At 47.0% G+C, this 20,184-nt stretch overlaps 1 protein-coding gene across 4 annotated transcripts in view; it reads left to right on the forward strand.

Moving 5' to 3' along the window:
- Positions 1–20,184, forward strand: part of SFXN5 (sideroflexin 5) — a 115,244-nt gene that overhangs the window by 25,545 nt on the left and 69,515 nt on the right. For all 4 annotated transcript variants that reach the window (XM_059942962.1, XM_059942964.1, XM_059942963.1 and 1 more), the window contains exons 4-6: positions 12,698–12,724; positions 13,228–13,282; positions 15,265–15,290. In XM_059942962.1, coding sequence (XP_059798945.1) covers positions 12,698–12,724; positions 13,228–13,282; positions 15,265–15,290 — 108 coding nt within the window. The remainder of the gene's footprint in view (positions 1–12,697; positions 12,725–13,227; positions 13,283–15,264; positions 15,291–20,184) is intronic.

The raw sequence follows: 20,184 nt of genomic DNA on the forward strand, positions 1-20,184 counted from the left end.
ATTTTCTTTGTTCTTTTTAACAGGATTCTCTTCCTGTTCTGTAAATACAGTATCTTCTCATTTGTCTGCATTCTGGAAGCCAAGTAGGGGAAGGAGGCTGGAGTCCCAATATTCACTTTGCAGATTTTCATTAATTTCCCTGCTTTTAGCCTCACCTGCTCCTGCTCTCCACTGGGCTGGTTTTCCCAAGTCTGGAGTCACTTGGATTCAGTTTCTCCAGAAGGTTGATAAACTTCCCTTGTCTGGGGGATACAGGTGAGGGTGGTAGGAGTCACCTAGCTGTGCGGGGAAGGCCGAGGGGTTCTACTGCTTTGAATACAGATTTTCAACCAAATCCCTGTGTTTAGCCCTATGATTAACTCTTTGTTCCTGGGGTGCATGGTCCCTCCAAGTCCTGAACTTTGCTGGTGCCCTGGGGGTGGTGGCCTGGCTTCTTTTTTTTTTAAGATTTTTTTTGTTTTTTGTTTTTGATGTGGACCAATTTTAAAGTCTTTATTGAATTTGTTACAATATTGCTTCTGTTTTTATGTTTTGGTTTTTTGGCCACGAGGCATGTGGGATCTTAGCTCCCCGACCAGGGATCAAACCCGCCACCCCCTGCATTGGAACGTAAAGTCTTAACCACTGGACCACCAGGGAAGTCCCATGGCCCAGCTTCTTAAGTGTGCCTTCTGCAGGCATTGAGGGGAGGCTTCCTCCTCTCTGCTGGATCAGTTACTAAAACTCTACTCATTCTGCATCCAAAACATGTTGCTGTCCCTCCTCTGCTGTTGTCTTCTCTTCTGTTCCGTTGGTGACTCTGTGAGACACCGCCGCTGCCTTCTAGCACCTTTAGGTACAAAGCCCAAGCTGAGGCCCTGTGCTGCCACATGACACACTGGTACCTGGTGGGGTGTTCCATAGGGTGGGTAGCTAAACCGTCAGCCCTCCCCAGTCCAGTTTGTGTCACTCACTATGTATGGAGCACCTACAGGCCAGTGTTGGTTCTAGGGCCTGGGGAGAAGCTAGAGGAGGATCCTGCCTCGTGGACTCCCCAGAATCTAGGCAACGACAGTGAAAACACATGATGCTGTGGGAGAGCAGAGGGAGGAGTAACCTGCCCAGACTAGGGGAGTCTGGAAGAGAGTTCTAGCCTGAGATTTGGGGGATGAGTAGGGTCTGGTGAGGAGGAGGTGGTGGATAGGAGGAGTCCAGGTGAGGAATCACATCATGGACATAGAGAGAATGGGGCCTCCAGAGGAAGGGACAGGCGAATGTGCTGGACTGCAGCCCACAACGTGGAGGGAGGGCAGAGGTACCAACAGAGGCAGCCCCTTGGCCGGATGTCCTTGTGCGGGGCCCTGGAAGTGACGTGAGCTGCTGCAGTGCTGGTAAGGCAGGGTCCATCTTCAGGTGTCTGCGTTGCCTGCTGAGTTGGGGGCAGCCGTCAGCAGGGAGGGCAGGCTGGGATCTCCCCATTCCTGAGCGTGGTGCTGCCATCTGGCCGTGGGCACCGAGGAGCCTGGGTGGTGTGACCTGACACGCCCCTCTCTAGGCCAGAGTAGTCCTCAGACGGTGGCAGTTCCTCGTGGACCTGTCAGGGGTGGTCCAGCCTCTAGGCCCTTCCTGATCCTGTGTCTGCTCCCAGCCCAAGCTCCCCTCTAGCCTGTCTTCACCCCTTGGGACTCCTTCCTGCTTTCAGAGTTTGGGGAATGAGGCCATGTTTCCCCTCTTTGCTCCCTTCAGTAGCTTAAAGCTGCCTGTCTTGTTTTCTGGGCCTCCTTTGTTTTCCATCCTGAAAGCCCCCATGTGCCTCCAGGGAGCTGGGAGGAGGGGAGAGGGTGGGGGTCCCTGGCACTAGCTGTGCTTCCCGGTTCTGGCTCACGTTGGTAATGCCTGCAGCGTCCATCTGGAGGCTGGGTAGCACAGTGCTCTAGGTGCGAGCCTGCTGCTGAGTCCCCCTAATAAGCAGATTGCCCGTCCCCCGCCCTCCTGGCTCCCCAGAGCACTGGGACTGGGCTCTGCTGCAGATCTCACAGTGCTTCCCTCACTGGGCCTCATCTGCAGAGCCACAACCCCTCTGGCTTCCAGAGCCACAGGAAGAAACGATGGGTGGTGACATACCAGCTCAGGATCTGGGGAAGCCTCAGCGGTCGGGAATTCATGAAGGCCCCATTCCTGGTTCAGGCTGGTCCTGCTCAAGGGTCATGCCTGTGCTGTCTGAAGAGGCCCAGGATGGTGCTTGACCTCATTGTGGACAGCGGCCTTGTGTGTTCTTGGGCTCTGTGCCTGCCCTGATGTCCTTTTGCGGGTGTGTGAGTCAGAAGCCCGCGGCTGTGTCTTGATGCCTGTGGGCCTGTCCCGATGTCACGGGCACCACTGGGTATCCTATGCACTAATTTGTTATCTAACCTGCCCTCCAGTTACAACATCCCACCAGGGGGTTTGTGCAAGCAGATTGATAGTTTATTCTCCCCTGATGGCCTTGGTTAGCGGGTGACTGATATCTCCTCCGGAGACTGTTAACTTGTTGAAAGGTTGCTATACCGATGAAAAATTAGTCCTGAGGATAAAATAAAAATAAGTATAATTTACTCTTTGGGCTTGACAGGTAGAAATTTGATGGGCTAGGAACCCTAATAAGGACTGCAGCTATCAGTTAAACAACAAAGCCATAGATGAGAGCAAAAACATAAGCCCGGGCAGCTAAGTTTCTGGACGTTTGCTGTGCTGTGTGCATTTTATATGCCAGGGCCTTGCTGGAATGGTTTGACGTGGATGGAGATGGGTGGAGTTCAATATGGAACGTTCCCCCATGGTAATGAGCCATCACTCACCGCGAGCTCACCAAGGGCCAGGAGCCGTGTTAATATTTGCACTTTACAAGTGTTATCTCAATTAATCTTCACAGAAATGCTGTTTGGTAGATGCCTATATTAGCCCCATTTGAAAGGTAAGAAAACTGAGGCTCAGAGAGATTATATTACTTACCTCAGGTCACATAACTAGTATGTGGTGGGACAGGAACGCTGGGCCTGGAAGATCCAATGCCCATCTCTCACCCACTATCTGAAGGTGGATTTGGAAGGGAAGGTGATACCCTGGAGTGGAATGTGTATGCTAATACGGGGCAGAGTGAGTGGGTGGGGTAGGGGTGCTGTCAGAGGAGCTTAGTGTGTGTTCACGTCTCGCAGCCCTAGTCACACTGTGCGGTTAACCCTGCCGGGCCAGGTCATGGGCATCTGCGGGGCACCCGGTACGTGAAAGGCGCTGCGGCAGGTGGGCGCGGGGCAGGTGCCTGCCCTTACGCAGCCAGCTCCCGCGCAGGCGCACAGGTAAGCAGGCGCCTGGAGGCAGGCTGGTGGCGAGGCGCTTTGGAGTTACGCTACGGTAGTAGGAGTTCAGCGGTGAGAGACTCCTGAGAACGCAGGTGCTGAGGAAGGGCTTCAGGCAGGGGAACGCAAGTGGTTGGATGTAGAACGTAAGGAGAGACCCAAGGCCTGGGAGGGACGTCTCTGTAAGTCACAAAGGCCGAGAAGTAGAGTGGAGAGAGAGAGAGAGCGTGATGAGAGAAAGAGAGAGAGAGAGGGAGAGAAGTTGAGAGAGGAAGCTGGGAGGTTTCGGGCCAGATTGTGAAAGTTTTGGAAACCCAGAGAGGTGCTGGCTGTGTTGTACTGCAGCAAGGGAGGAGCAGGACCGTGGAACTGCGATCAGATCATTCTGTGCCAGGTAGATGGCGAGGGGTCACTGCCGATAAGGAAACCAGCTTGGGAGCGACTGGGGTGGTCGGAGTGAGGGGGGCAGGTCTCTGCGGGCCACTGTAAGCTTCTGAGTGGCTGTTCTGGCCCATCATTACACATTCCCCAGAGGCTGGGAACCCGCCCACCTTACTCCGAGCCTACGCAGCACCCAGCATAGCATATTGGTTGCTCAGAGGCCCCGTGTAGGATGGATTCTGCCTGCAACCCGCCAAGAAAGGGCAGCAGAGATGTAAGAGATCCTGCCAGTCTCCTCCCCTGGCAGAGCAGAAATGGGGTCAGCTGTGTTTGGGCTTTGCTGAAAATAGAAGAGAAGATACTGGAGAGTTAAAAATACTTCCACCCTGAATCTTCTCTGGGTATCAGCAGGATTGTCAGAAGCTTGGCCGACATCCCCCTCTTACCCTGACCCCTAGCCAGAGACTTCTGGGGTCCTGATCAGCACCCAGCCCCTCCGGGGCAGCTACAGGTTGGCCCTTATCGTTAGCACAAAATAGGCAAGTGATTAGTATTAGCTGAAGCATATGCATGATGTGCTAGGAGTTGTACTGGGTGCTGTAGACTCATCTGTTGGCTGGGTCATTGTGGTGGCCTCCTGGGTGGTCTCCCCATTCTACCTAGGCACCCTCTGCTCATTCCCAATATAGTACTCAGAGTGATCTGTGAGAATATACATTACACGGTTCTCTGCTCCAGGGTTTCTTGGCCTCAGCACGACTGGCATTTGGGGCTGGATAGTTCTTTGTCATGGGGGCTGTCCTGTGCACTGTAGGACATTTAGCAACACCCCTGGCTTCTACCCACTGGGTACCAATTAATGACAACCAGACATTTCCAGATGGCCCCTGGTGAAAAATTGCCCTCCTGTTAAGAACCACAGCTATAGTAAAAACTCAGAGTAAAAGCCACGGTCCTTAGCACAAGCTGCAACACCCCAACTCCTCTCTGATTTTGTCTCCTACTACTCTTTCCCTTATTCAGTCCACTTCAGTCACACTGGCCTCCTTGATGTCCCTCAAACATGCTGGGGAGGCCCACTCTGCCTCAGGGCCTTTGCACTGGCTGTTCTGCTGGACAGAATAATTTCCAACCAGATATCTGCATGGCTCACTCCCTCCTTCAGGTATTTCCTCCAAAGTCACCTCAATGAAAACTACCCTGACCACCTTACTATACATCATCCTACTTGAGAATTTCTCCGGGGAAAGAAAAGTCAAGGGAAGCAAAAGAAGGAGCCACTAGGGTCAGAGGCAGGACAAGAGATGGAATTTTGGGGGGCCATGGCCAGTGGGGGGGATCCAGGGACTAGAGGTGCTTCTGGAGGTGGGGGAATGCAGCCTCAGTGTCTCCCCCTTCCCTCTACCACCCCAGCTCCAGCCCTGGTCTTTTCACCCCTCTCCCCTATGACAGGAGCTGTGGCCCTGGTCATGTCACTGTGTTCCTGTGTCCCCTGAGTATTCCCCATCCTTCACCCCTCCTTTTGCGAGGACCCTACTGCAATAAATTTTTTTAAAAATCCATCCTTGCTGCTAGTACACACTCCCTATCCTTACCCTGTTCTACTTTCCCATGTTTCTTGAAGCCCTCATCCTTCTAACATATGAGAAAATTTACTTTTTATTATTTTTATTGTTTGTCCGCACAAGCATGTGAGCTCTACAGAAGCAGAGATTTTTGGTCTCTTTTTTCACTGATATATTCTTAGTGCCTAGAGCAGTGCCCAGCAAATAATAGGTGCTCAATAAATATTTGTTGGATAAATGAATTTTCTTTAATCGTCACAAGAACCTTGAAAGTAAGTATTCATATTCCTATATCACAAATGAGGAAATGGAGGCTCAAAAAGATTAAGTAAATTGCCCTAAATCACAAGTAGGAGATCTGAAATTCCAATTCCCAGAAAATGGTTTGACTGCAGTGTCTGGCCTCTTAAGAGAGAGAAGCTGTGTGTACACGAAAGTCGTGACTGCTAATGTGTGTTGTGTAGCAGAATGAGTGGGGATGTTCTTTCTCCTTTCATCTGTAGAACTGGGGAGTACCTTTGCCCCACATAGATATGCATTTGTATCTATTACCTGGGAGTAACTATGGCAACAAAATTAATGGTGAGGAATAATGGGATTGGCCCAAATGATAAATTAAGAAGATTTCTTGTTGTTTTATGGAGGCCTCCTCTGCCTTACAGAAGGATCCCCTTCAGGCTCTGTTTAATTACCTTCTGGAGGTTGTTTTAAATAGGCTCTGTCTTTGCTGCTTCAGAGGTTTGGAGAAGCAGCTTGGAAGGAACCAGACTGGGGAGGGGAAGGAGCCAGACTGGGGACAGGGCCTGGGCAGTGACTCTTCCATCTGGGGTCTGGGCACTAGAGGTCTCTGCCCTGAGAAGGCAGGGCTTCTCCTCCTGAAGCTTGTTTGGGGCCCACCCTCTACCCACCCCTTGGCTTCTACACTGGGTTTCTGATAGGTTCAGATGGCAGCTCAGTTGAGACTTAGGCCATTTCTGAAATCAGCAAACTTCTGCATTGTTCCAGCAACCTTTCACCCAACTGTTTCCCCACACCCTCTGTGTCCTCATTCTCCAAGTTGAGAAATCAAGAAAGGTCCAAAGTCTCACATCCACACTGGTTTGTTGCTGCAGCCAGTAAGTGCTAAGGGATCAGGGCTGCACTTTTTAATGTTCAGCCGGAGGCACAGAGAGAGATGGCTGAGCCCAAAGGAGATCAGGTCACACTGAGGAATTGTACTTTAAAGTGGAGCTGCTTTGGTGGGCTGACAGAAGACGCAGGGGCCTCCCTGTCCTAGATTCTCAATGTGGATGGACTGTCCATTGCCTCACCTTTGGCCTCGCATCAAATGCTTTACGTTCCAGGACTATCCTTGCTTGTAACCTGTTTGCAGGGCTGGCTCATTAAACTGCAAACTAGCAACCAGCTCTTGGCTTGTGGGTGGTATCTGCTGCCATTTCTGCATCCAGCATCCGACCCATGGGTCCAGCAGGTCCCAGGGAAAAGCCCAGACCCAAAGAGTCAGACCCGAGTCCTTGTCCTGTGCTCTCTGTAAGCTGGGCCTGGCATCATCAGACGAGAAGGGACTCTGGAGGGACTAGCTTCCACCTCCTGTATGATTAATTTAAAAAAAAAATGTAAGTCTAAGGAGTGAGGTGACTTGCACAGGAAGACCATGTGAGTTAGTGGCTAAGCCAGGCCCCAGATCTGCGACCCTGACTATTGTTGCTGCAGCCTGGAGATGGGATGAACCCAGATGAGATCAGGTCATGACTAGGAAGTTTAGTTTAAAATGGAGCTGTCCCTCTCACCTCACCCCAAAACCTCCTGAGGTGGGAGCACTGCCAGATGCCATGAGAAGAGCCTCAACACTACTTAGTGCTCATTCCTTCCTCTCTCCACTGGAAAGGCTTCTCTGACCTCATGGGAAACAGTTTCCCAAAACCCCAAATGGGTTACCTTAGTTAGGGTTATACTAACTGCTGTAACGAAATGATCTCAAAACACACCAGCTCAAATAAGATAGACGTTTATCTCTCTCCCATGTAATAGTTTGAGTTCCAGGTGGGCAGGTGGCTCTGCTCCACAGGATCATTCAGGAACCCAGGCTCCTGCCATCATGTTTCTCCACCATCTCCTTGGGTCCTCCTCTCTGCACAGCCCAGGCTGTGCTGCAGCCACATCCTTGCTCTGGCTCACAGGCAGGTGACAGCAAGTATAGGCTGGGAGGTGCTAGCCAGGGAAAGGCACATCTCACTTCCCCTCGGATGCCACTGGAGGACTCAGTCACATGGGTAAGCCTAACTGCAAAGGAGGCTGGGAAATGTAGTGCAGCAGGTCAGCCACCTGCCCGCTACCTTTCTATTACTGTGGACGAAGGGGCATAGGTTTTGTCGGAAAGTTAACAGTCTATGCCATAGGGGTCAATAAAGGGCTTGGAGGTTGTGCCTGCTATTTCTATTTTTCTAGTGGTTACTCTTAAATTTTTAACAATCATTTTTGAGTAGGTAACACGTGAACAATCTACGGAATTCTAAAGCTATCAAAAAAGTATAGAATAAAAAATAAGTTTCCCTTTCCCTGTCTCCCAATTTCCCACTTCTTCTCCCTGGAGTAACCATCAGTTTCTTCTGTATCCTGCCAGAGATATCTGCATACATTTATCCTTTACCTTTAAGTGCTAATGATATAATAGTGATAACTCCAGGGACATTCAATGGAGCATGGTTGTAATAGCAAAAAATGGGACAGTCACAAAAGGACAAATATTATATGATTCTACTTACATGAAATATCTAGAGTGGTCAAATTCACAGAGACATAAAGGAGAATGGTAGCTGCCAGGAGCTGAGGGAAGGAGCACTGGGGTGTTAGTACTGACTGGGTACAGAGTTTCAGTTGGGGAAGATGAAAAAATTCTGGAGATGGTTGGTAGTGTACAACAATGTGAATGTACTTAATGCCACCGAACTGCCACTTAAAAATGGTTAAATGGTAAATTTTATGTTATTTATATTTTACCACAATAAGGAAAAGATGGGAAATAGCTTAAAAGTCCACCAATAGGGTGCAGTTTACAATATATTCATTCAACGTTTCTGTTAGGAAGAATAAGGCTGCCCTCCATGCTCTGATGTGGAAAGATCTCCACATATATATACTAGATGCCTAAAGGGACAGAACAGCGTGCACTGGTATGCTAGCATTTAGAGATGGCGCATGGGGATTTAAGAGTGGGGGTTATGGAACCCGACTGCTCGGGTTCAAATCCCAGTGCTGCTGTGGGATTTTGGGCAAATCACTAACTATCTCAGTGCCTCGGTTTCCACATCTATAAAATGGGAGATATACTAATCCCTGCCTCATAGGGTTGTTGAGGAGATTAATAAGGTAATAATGTACAAAGCCTTCAGAAGGGTGTCTGACACACAGCACTTATTCACTAAATGTGACTGAATGAGTCTGCATCCCAGGTCACGAGCTATAGTTCTGGCTCCGCCTCCGAGACCCTGGGCGTGGCTCTGAGCTTTACTTTTCTCATCCGTCCTATGGAAACAGATTTCTGAGTGTGAGACTCAAATAGTTAATGGGACCATTGCCACCTATCTGTGACACTAGCCTGCCTGGGCCGTGTGTGGAGGTGTCATCGCGGGTGGAGGAACACGCCTGTGAGCTCTGGGCTTCTGGCCTTGCCTGCTCACACCCCTGCTGAACTTCTGCCTTTGCTGCCGAGCCGGTGCTGCCCGAGTCTCCATCACTGCTGTCTGGGTTGGGGCGGAGAAGGCAGTCCTCGAACCTGAGGGACACAGATGCAGCTATGGATTACAAAGGCTGCTTGGCTGGACTTGGGTGGGAGGGGGGGGAACAGGTCCTGGGGAGGAGCATCTGCCGCCCAGCTGCAAAGGGAGGTTCTAGGACCTCAGATGATGTCAGCCAAACTTCTTCCTCTTCTCGTGCCTCAGGCCTGGCTGTCACCCTGGCCAGACCAGACATCGGTGTGCTCCAGAGGGCCCCTGGAGAACAGGGGGGACACAAGTCTGGAGGCAAGGAGGCTTGGGTGCCCATCTGCATCCTGCCACCAGGCCCCTGGAACCATGGCTGAGTCACTTAGTCTCTCTGAGATGAGTTGCCTTGTCTGGAAGTAGTCTACCCACCTCACAGGCATGTTGTAAGAATAAGACAATAGAGATGAAGTTATTTTGAAAAATAATTAAGTCCCTTTAAAAAATACTGCTCATTTGACTGACTTCTCCTCTATGTTAGGTATTTATGGAGCATGATCTAGGGGCCAAGTATTTCAGCTATGCGTGTCTCAGTGAACCTCTGTATCGGTCAGTATAAGCCAAGTGCTGTAACAAACAACCCCTGGATTTCAGGGACTTATACGGTAAGGTCTGTTTCTCACTCGTGTCAGAGTCCAGTGCAGCTCAGGAACTTGGCACATGCCGTTGTCCAGGGGCCAGGCTCCTTTTACCTCATGGCTTTACTGTCTTCTAGGGCCTCATTGTCCTTCTCTGGATCCTCTGTGGGAGGCTTTGGGGCCAAGCCTGGAAGCGGTGAACTCCACTTCCACCCACAGTCCATTAGCTAGCACCCGGCCATGTGAGGCCATCTGACTGTGGGGGAGGCTGGAACGCATAGGCTTAGCTGTGTGCCCAAAGTGAAATGCCAGCTGCCAGGAGCACCAAGCGTAGTCCCCGCCCTGCCCTTACAACACCCCGTTGTACTAATGGAGAAACTGAGGCCTGGAGGCAAAGTAATTTGCCCAGGGCCACACATCCAGTAAGTGATTGGAATGCAGGCTGCCTGGTCCTGACACCTCTTTACACTGTTCTTTAATGTCTTAGATCAGTGTTTTCAGCCCAGGCTGTTCATCAGAATCATGGGGATTTTTTTTCTTTATTTATAAGAATTGTATGAAGAGATCTTGAGTTTTTAAAAAAAAATAAATAGCTTTAGATTTGCTGTGTGCATGGCTCTGGGAGATGGTGGGGGCCGGCACTCAAAGGCAGGCCCCTGCTCTGAGGAGCTGGGCTATGACTGTAACAGGGTGAGGGGACCCGGACCCAGGAGGTTCTGATTTGGAGTGGAGAGCGTGGGGTGTTAGGAGTCTGTGCCCAGGGCCTGGGGTCGCACCTGGGATGACGCTGGGACGTGGTGGGGTGCACTGCAGAAGACTCTTTCTGAGCAAAGAAAGATCAACCTTTTATCACTTTTTTTTACCTCTCTGCTGTTATGCTCTCACATACCGTCTTTGGCTAACAGTGATTCTACATTTGGTTTTTCTTTCTTTAGTCCCCTCTGTTCCTCAAATATAATTAAGAAAAAAAATCTACTGCCTCTAATCTTTCTGGGTCTGGAATAGCAGACAGTCAAATATGTTTGAAATGTATCTAAAATCAGAGTGATTAGGCTGTGAATTAGGCTTAAGGGACTCTGCTGTTAGTAAAATGCATGAACTTTAATACAGATGGTCCTTGACTTACGATGGCTCAACTTACAATTTATAGACTTTATGACGGTCTGAAAACGATATGCATTCAGTAGAAACTGTACTTTGAATTGTGAATTTTGATCTTTTCCTGGCTAGTGTTACGTGGTCTGATACTCTCGTGATGCTGGGCAGGCAGCAAGCCGCGTTTCCCAGTCAGCCACGAGATCGAGAGGGAAACCACCCATACACTTAGAGCCATTATGCACCCACACGACCAGTCTGTTTTTCACTTTCAGTACAGTATTCAATGAATTACATGAGATATTCAGTACTATATTATAAAATAGCCTCTGTGTTAGATGACTTTGCCCAACTGTAGGCTAATGTAAGCGTTCTGTGCACATGTAAGGTGGGCCAGGCTAAGCTGTGACGTTTGGTACTTTCGGTATGTTAAATAATTTCAACTTACAATGGGTTTATTGGCACATAACCCCACTGTAAGTCGAAGAAGATCTGTATATCAATTTTATAACTCTATTATTGCTACCCAGTAGCATTCTGCAGCTTACTTTATATCGCAGATGACAACATTGACGTATAAATGAAACATAACTATTCCGTTATAAAACTTTAAACATCAATGCTGACCACGTCTCCCCTCTTACCTCATACCCTTCTTGCTCCGTTAAAAATGCACTGACCTTTGGTTTGCCCACAATGTAAAATTTTACTTGCCATATTTTCTTGATTCTAAAAGGCTATTTTATCACATTTTATCATCTCTTAAATGGGATGAATCTTTTAACTGATGGACATCTTGGCGTTATGCCACTGTTTTCTTTATTTTTTTAAATTAATTAATTAATTAATTTATTTACGGCTGCATTGGGTCTTTGTTGCTGCGTGCGGGCTTTTCTTTAGTTGCGGTGAGTGGGGGCTACTCTTTTGTTGCGGTGCGCGGGCTTCTCATGGCGGTGGCTTCTCTTGTTGGGGAGCACGGGCTCTAGGCACACGGGCTTCAGTAGTTATGGCACACGGGCTCAGTAGTTGTGGCTCGTGGGCTCTAGAGTGTGGGCTCAGTAGTTGTGGCACATGGGCTTAGTTGCTCCGCAGCATGTGGGATCTTCCCGGACCAGGGCTTAAACCCGTGTCTCCTGCATTGGCAGTCAGCTTCTTAACCACTGCGCCACCAGGGAAGCCCCATGGTTTTCTTTCTTACTGGCACATAATAGTATGTCTTAGGATCAACGATGTCTTAGAGTCAATGAAATGCAGTATTTTTATCATTTGAAGGAATTGACAAATTGTTCTCCAGCCCGTCCCCATGCTGTGCTGGAAGAGACAACCTCCTCATTCATTTGAAAGCACACAACCTTCTTATAACAATAACAAAAATAGGAATAATAATATCTACAAGATTGAGCACTTGTAAAGCACCTACTATGTGTTCAGCACTGCTCCAGGCACTTTTCATATGCCTCTTCAACAATGTTAGAGCACAGCTATTATCCCCATTTTACAGATGAGGAAATTGAGGCTCAGAGGTAGAAGTGGCAAATTCAGGGATCCAGGCAGTCTGTGTAGCTCTGAAAAATTATGCTGTGCTGCCTCTAGTGATTCTGGGAGACAGCTGAAGTATCTTCATTTAAATCAAGGCTTCTTACCTGGCCACACCTTAAGATGAACTAGGGAGCGTTAGGAAAATGCTGGAAGAATTCTTCAAGTAGTTTTACAGCACAGCCAGAGTTGAGAACCCTTGGTTTAAATAATCTGTGTGAGATCCCCCAGCTCTGCTGTTCTGGGATCTCTGGCCTTCCTACCTACCCCCTGATGCCACCCCGCCCCCAGCCCAGGGTAGCTGCCAGACCTGGGGCAACCAGGACAACCTGAGCCTCTTAAGGCCTTTGGAGCTGGATCCCTTGGTTAGAAAATGTGGCTTTGAGGCCTTAAACTGATATGTGCTTTTAATCTTTGTTTTTTCTTTTCTTTTCCTTTCTCTCTCTCTTTCCCTTCCTTCCTTCCAGCTCTGGAGTGCACAGAAAATCAAGCAGGTAATTCAATTTTGGATTCTTTTCCTTCCCTTCTGCTGTTCTCAGAGACCCTGCCTTGCCCTGCCCTGCCCTGGCCCGAACCCCCTTCATTCTTCCCCAGCACCAGGGTCTGAATTTCTGAAGACTAGAGCTCAGGCCAGCCCGCCTTTCCCTGGGCCCCCTGAGCTCCTTCCCCATGGGCTCCTTCCACAAAACCCTTACTGTGGGCCTGTTGTGTGCGTGGCGTGGGGGACCGAGGGCCTGCAAGGTAGACATGGTCTGCTCTGTGCTGCATTCAGCTTTGAGCACTAGTTAGGAGGAGAGGCTCTGTTTATGGCCCATGTTTGGTTTTCTCTTGCCCCGAGTGGTGGGAAGGATTGACTGGCCACAAGGCAAGGTGGGATACAGCCATTGGCCACCTAAGTCTTCCTGGGGGAGCTGTCCTCCCCCTCCCCCCTCCCCTGTCCCATCTCCCATCTCCCTCCCCAGCTGTCACCCTGTGCTCTGTTCCCGGCTCTTGCCAGGCTATTCTACACCCGGACACCAATGAGAAGATCTTCATGCCCTTTAGAATGTCAGGTAAGCCCTTGGGAACCTCTGGTTCTGCCTAGCCTGGGCCGATTACAGTGGTCACAGCTCCAGAAGTGTCCAGATGCGCTTGGCCTGAGGGATGTACAGAGCCTGTTACACACACGACCACACTCGCACCTGCATGGTCACTTTGCCTCAACTGTACAGGACTGGCCAGCTTATGGAGCTTTTAAAATGTGCCTGTCTGCCTTTTCTGCCGGAGCAGCTGGGGTAGAGCCGAGGCCTCCACAGGTGAATCTGGTGCCCCCAACGCCAGGTTACAGCCCACTCACTCAGCAGCAGCCCCAGGGTGACACCTGCTAGGGCAAGCCCTGCCTTCCATGAGCCACTCCTCTCTCACCTGTGCACACTGCGTGCCTTCCTTTCAAGCCCTGCTCCTACTCAGCCTTTTCATGCAGTTAACCCCCAGACTAACTCCCTTGTCTCTGATCCTACTTTTAACCTGCCCTTCTGAATGTATGCACTACATTTGCACCACTACACGCACAGGGAGGCGGATTCCCGTTCTGTGGAGACCAGTGGGCAGAGAGGGTAATGGGGGAATGGGTATAAGATCCCTGCCCCCAGGAAGCCCCTGCCCTGTGGTCACTAGGGGGCAGCTCTGTTGTGTAGAGCGTAATGGCCTAGAAAGCACTCGCCCATACACTGGCTGGGGCCGGCGTGGCTGTCCTGCCTACAGTTCTGAGAGGCTAAGGGCCTTGTCCAGAGTCACACAGCGGAGGTCAGACTCACACCAGCGTGCTGATGCCTCCTCCACGCCGTTTCTCAGTGCGACGGAGTGTACCCCCCACCCCTGAGTCACAGGGCGGGTGGGAGGGCTGGTGGCTGCTGCCTTGGGAAGCCCTCAGGCGGCTGGAGGAAGGGTCCCTACCAGTGGGTGTTCTCAGTGCAGGAGGTTAGTCAGGGTCCCCACCCTCAGCGAGCGTGAACTCCTGGGGCTGAGAGAATAGACAAGCACATGATGTCACTGTGCAAACGGGCAGTTAGTGCCCGGTGACCCCTGCTTTGCCGTGAGGAACTGCAAGGCGGTGACGGCTCTTGTAGCTGCGGCTGTAGGTCCTCCCCAGTGCCTGCGTGGGGCCATAGCAGGCTCTCCTCCTGAGACTGGCTTATTCTGCGATTCTCTGATCAGTCTTTGGGCCTCTCCCTGGAGGGGTGTGGGTAGGAGAGTGGCGGCTCATGTGTACAAATATGCACACGCAGGACACCAACCTTTGCTCTAGACGTAACCCATGCAAGTGTGTTCCCTGCTGCTGGGCCACCAGCTGACTGGCTGCCGTAAGTTAGCGGCTGGGACAGGAGGATGCCCACCTACAGCAGGGAGGCTGGGGGAGGGGGCCTTGCCATAGCCTGGGGGCCCTGAGCCCTGGGGAGACGGCCAGGGCCCAGCTGCACTTCATGCCAGCCCTTTCCTGCTCTGCTGAGGACGTCCAGCCGGGGCCCTAGAGAGTCAAAGAGCTCTGGCACTTAGAGGCACACATCTCAGGTGGGTAGGGAATGTCCTTGCCAGAAATGGTCATGAGGCTGGGAAAGTAAGGGTGTGTTTTAGAAAGACAGGCTGAGGGAAGGAGGAGGACATCGCAGGGCCTCCAGAGACATTGTGGTGAGGCTGGCGGGGCTTCGTGCCTCCCGGAGGAAATGGTGGGAGGACCACCAAGTGCAGAGTGGCGGCGCCCCTGCCGCGGGCGCCTCCTTCAGGAATGGGGCCCTGGCTTTGGGGGCGAGTGAGGGCTGAGGGGAGCAGAGACAAGGAGGTTGGGGGACACAGGGGAGCCCTCTGTCTTGGGGAGGGCTGGGCTGGGAAAAGGTCTGGGGCTAGAGGTGCCTCCCGCTTAACTGGCCTGAGCCCTCTCACTGGGGCCACTGCCAAGACCAAGGCCAGAGGTCTCTCTGGCCTCCCAGTTGAAAGGCAGGTGGGGCAGAGTCAGGTGGGATTATAAAACCCGACTCTTCTCTCTGTCCTCTCACAGGTTACATTCCTTTTGGGACGCCAATTGTAAGTATTACCTTCAAAGGGCTTTCTTTTCTAAAAAAAAATTTTAATGTATAACTTTACATCGCTGTTCATAAATATTTGAGTTGTTGATTTAGGATAAATTCCTGGAGGGGACTCACTGGAGAAAATCTCATATATTTCTTTTTAATTCTCTCTCTTTTTTTTTTTTTTTAGAAGTTTTATTTATTTATTTATTTATTTATTTACTTATTTATTTATTTTTGGCTGTGTTGGGTCTTTGTTTCTGTGCGAGGGCTTTCTCCAGTTGCGGCGAGCAGGAGCCACTCCTCATCGCGGTGCGCGGGCCTCTCACTATCGCGGCCTCTCTTGTTGCGGAGCACAGGCTCCAGACGCGCAGGCTCAGTAATTGTGGCTCACGGGCCTAGTTGCTCCGCGGCATGTGGGATCTTCCCAGACCAGGGCTCGAACCCGTGTCCCCTGCATTGGCAGGCAGACTCCCAACCACTGTGCCACCAGGGAAGCCCCTCTTTTTAATTCTCTTGATGTTTATTGTCAAACCTCTTTCCATAGAAGGTGTGCCAATGTACACCCAACAGGGCCTCAAAGTGCCTTCATTCCTGTATATTTCCCATTCCAAGTATTGTCGTTAATTAGGACATGCTGGTTTGATTACAGGGAAGTTTTCCCAGAAAGCTTGGGAAGTCGGAAAGTAAGGGTGCCTTCTGAAAACTGGAAAATTCAGCATTATTTTTGTTCTGTTTTGAAATCAGGATTAAGCTTACTGTTAATCTTTTTATATTGGAGTAAAACAAATGTACAGAAAGGGTGCATTTGTCATAAATGTACAGCTTGATAAGTTTTCACAAAGTGAGCTCATCTAAGTAAATATCACTTAGATAAAGATACAGTGCATTACCAGCATCTCAGATACCTCTTATGTACCCCTCTCAGTCACTAACCTCACAGGGAACCACTTTTCTGGCTCCTTCATTATATTCTCATTTTGCCTGGTATTGAACTTTATATAAATGGAGTCACTTATATAAATGTACTTTTGGGGGACTTGGCTTCTTTCACCCAATTGTTTATGAGACTTATTGTTATATGTAGTATTAGCTTGTTCTTTTTCATGGCTGTATAATATTCCACTGCTATAACTATATTGAAATTTCTTTATTCATCCTACTGTTGGTAGACATTTGGGTTGTTTCCAGTTTGGAGTTTACAACAACATGCTTTGAACATGATTGTACAAGTCTTTTAGAGGATATATATAGAGATACACACACGCACACATACACCCACACCCCTACACACATCCTCTTGCATTGTACCTAGCAGGCTAAAGAGATAACAACTAAATGCGGGATGTGATCCTAGAATTGGGATTGGGATCAGGGCAGGTGTATGTGGAAAATGGTATTGCAGTTTCTTATAAACATACACCTACAATGTGAGCCAGCAATCCTACATTTAGGTATTTACTTCAAGAGAAGTGAATACATATGTCCACACAAAGATCTATATATAAATGTTTATAGTAACTTTTTTTCATCTTAGCCTAAAGCAGGAAACAGACAAGAATGACCAACAGCTGTTAAAACCACTAAGTGAAAAACTGATTGGGAACAGGATATTTACCTAGTCTGAAAGTTTCCTATATATTTCATAAATATCATTCATTCTATGCTTATTAATTGGCAGCCTCCTGTAAATAAGAGTCTTCCCTTCTGCCTCCCACTTTCTTGTTTTTTAAAACTATCAGTATGGTCTTGTATATTTTTTGTATTCAGTGGATAATAATTTACTTTTTTCATTATTCATTTTTATATACAAATTGTGCCAAGTTTGACCAATAGAAACCCTTTAAAGCAATTTCAGTGTCCATTTGACATGTCTTTTTTATGCTATGAGTATGTACTTCAATACTTTCTGGCACAATGTATGGATATTCCAAACTCATCTTGTAGTTTCTCTGCCCCATTTCTCCAAAGAGCCCTGGTTCCTTTTAGAGGGGAATGGTATTTAGAAACCAAAATCTGGAAAGTTAGGTGTGCTCACTGTTACTGGCGTGTCATTGTTTCTAGGCCCTCTTAGCAGACAGAGCTAGGACATACAACTTTTTAAAAATCATGACTTCATACTAATACCTCTAATTCCAATCCAACATCTCAGAGTTCTTCCCCTCCTTCCAGTCTATATCTACATCTTCCTTCTCCCTGAATGAGAATACTACAACAATGTATTTATTCAGTTACTAAATCTTATATATACAAATAAAAGAATTTCAGAATTGCTACATTAATGCCACTCAAACATGTATTAATCCCCCCCTTCCCCCCGGCCAAATGTATTAAGTAAAGCTTGAGATTTCTTTGAAGTTCTTTTTGTCCATTGAATAGATCCTACTGAGAGTATATAGTCAGAGAACTGTGTTCAAAAGTTATTTGAATTAAAAAAAAAAAGTTATTTAAATTAGTTATTTTCTTCTGTGTGTATATGTTATTTATTTGATATACAGTTAGGTTTATTCATTTCTATTGCCATTGAATTTCAGATGTTTCCCCATTCTTATTGATTTATTTTGGGAACTATATAAAATGTCAACATAGTTCAAAAGTCAAAAGCTATATAAAAAAGGCATAATAAAAGTCCCATTTCCCTCTCTATCCCTTCTACCTCCTTCTCACCCATCCTGTCTAAGTAAATAATTTTATCCTTCCTATTTCTTTTTGTAAAAATATGCAAATACAAATACATTTCCCTTTCTTTTTTCTATAAAAGTTACCATACTATATAACCCTTTTGCGCAATGTTTTTTTTGCTTAATGACATATCCTGGAAATCACAGTGTATCAGTTTATAGCTATCTTCCTCATTCTTTTTTTTTTTTTTTTAAATAGCTGCGTAGTAGTATACTACATGGAAGTACCATAATTTATTCAACTATTTTTCTACATATGGACATTTAGACTATTTCCATTATTTTGCCAATATGAATAATGCAAGAATAGTCTTGTGCATATGTGTTTTGATATTGTTGGAGATATATCTTGAGGGTAACTTCCTAGCTTCTATGTAAGGACTAATTAAATAGACATTTCTGGCAATACTGGGCAAGAAAAAAGAGAGAAGATACAAATAAAAAATACTAGGACTAAAATGTATAATAATTACAGATATAATAGAAGTTTAAAAGATCGAAATGCATTGAACAATCTGGGGCAGTAAATTTGAAGACTTAGAAAAAATGGATACATTTCTGAGAAAGTACAGGTTACCAAAAACTGCCTAGCAAGAGGAAATATAGAATTTGAAAAGACCTGTAAATAGAAAGAAATTAGATCAGTTGCTTAAAATATATACACCAAAGAAGTAACAAACAAATAAGAAATCACCACTAGGCTCCCATGATCTTTCAGGTGACTACACTCAAAGGAATAGCCAAACTCAATCTTTACAAAACTCTTTAAAGAGAATAAAAAAAAGGAAATATTCCCCAATTCATTTATGAGGCACTTTGAGACCAATACCAAAGAAGTAAGTATAAGAAAGAAAAATTATAGGCCAGTATCACTTATGAAATTACACATAGTCTAAATGAAATAATAGCAAGTTGAATCCAGCACTGTATTAAAATATATCAAAAAAGATTTACCAAAAATGGTAACATTAGAGAATGTATTAATATAGTTCATCACATTAACAAATTGAAGGAGAAACATGATGATCTCAGTAGATACAGAAAAATCATTTAATAAAACATAACTCCATTTATAATTTTTTTAAAAGAGAAAGTTAGATCTAAAAGGGAGCTTCATTAACTTAATACAGTATCTGTCAAAAAACAAAAAACAAAAAACAAAAAAAACCCCAACCCCATAGCAAGAACCATTCTTAAAGATGAATCAGATAAAGGTAAAATCTTAATGTCTGGGACAGGGTAAGAATGCCTGATAGTAGTGCTTCTATCCAGCATTTTCCTAGGAGACTAACAAGTACAATAAGACATGAAAAAGTAAATGACCAGTATTAGGATTGGAAAGGAAGAAACAAAATTTTTCATGAGAATAGGTAAACTATTGGAACTACTATTTTATAAGATTTCTGGATATAAGACAAGTATACAAAATAATTGCTGTATGCCTATAAACCTATAACAAACATCTAGAACATGATATTTTTTTTAAAAAGAAAGCATTTATAATAGCACTTAGAATGATAAGTTACCAAAAATAAATTCAAGAAAGGATGTGCAAGATCTTTATGGAAAAACTTATAAAACTTTATTGAAGGACATTGGAGATCTAAATAAATGGAGAAATACATCACCTTGGGTGGGAATATTCGTTATCATGAAGATACCCATTTTCTTCTAATTATACTCAATAAAATTCCAATCAAAATCTCAGCAAGATTTTTCATGGAACTTGACAAGTTGATACTAAAAATTATGTGAACAAGCTAAGGGCCAAGAACGGCCAAGACAATTTTCAAGAATGAGGTGGTGGGACTTCCCTGGTGGCACAGTGATTAAGAATCCACCTGCCAGTGCAGGGGAAGTGGGTTCGATCCCTGGTCCGAGAAGATCCCACATGCCACGGAGCAACTAAGCCCGTGTGCCACAACTACTGAGCCTGTGCTCTGAAGCCCGCGTGCCACAACTACTGAGCCCACGCCCCGCAGCTAATGAAGCCCGCGCGCCTCCAGCCTGTGCTCCGCAACAAGAGAAGCCACCACAATGAGAAGCCCGTGCACTGCAACGGAAACCCAATGCAGCCAAAAAAAAAAAAAAAAAAAAAGAATGAGATGGTAAGAGGAGAGTCACCCCACTAAGTAGTATAAGACAGTTTGGTTTTGGTTTGGGGATAAGCAAATAGATCATTGCAACAGAATAGAAAGTCTGGAAACATGCCCATACCCATATGGAAGC

This window comes from Balaenoptera ricei, chromosome 13, assembly GCF_028023285.1.
Source record: "Balaenoptera ricei isolate mBalRic1 chromosome 13, mBalRic1.hap2, whole genome shotgun sequence".
Classification (NCBI taxonomy): Eukaryota; Metazoa; Chordata; class Mammalia; order Artiodactyla; family Balaenopteridae; genus Balaenoptera; species Balaenoptera ricei.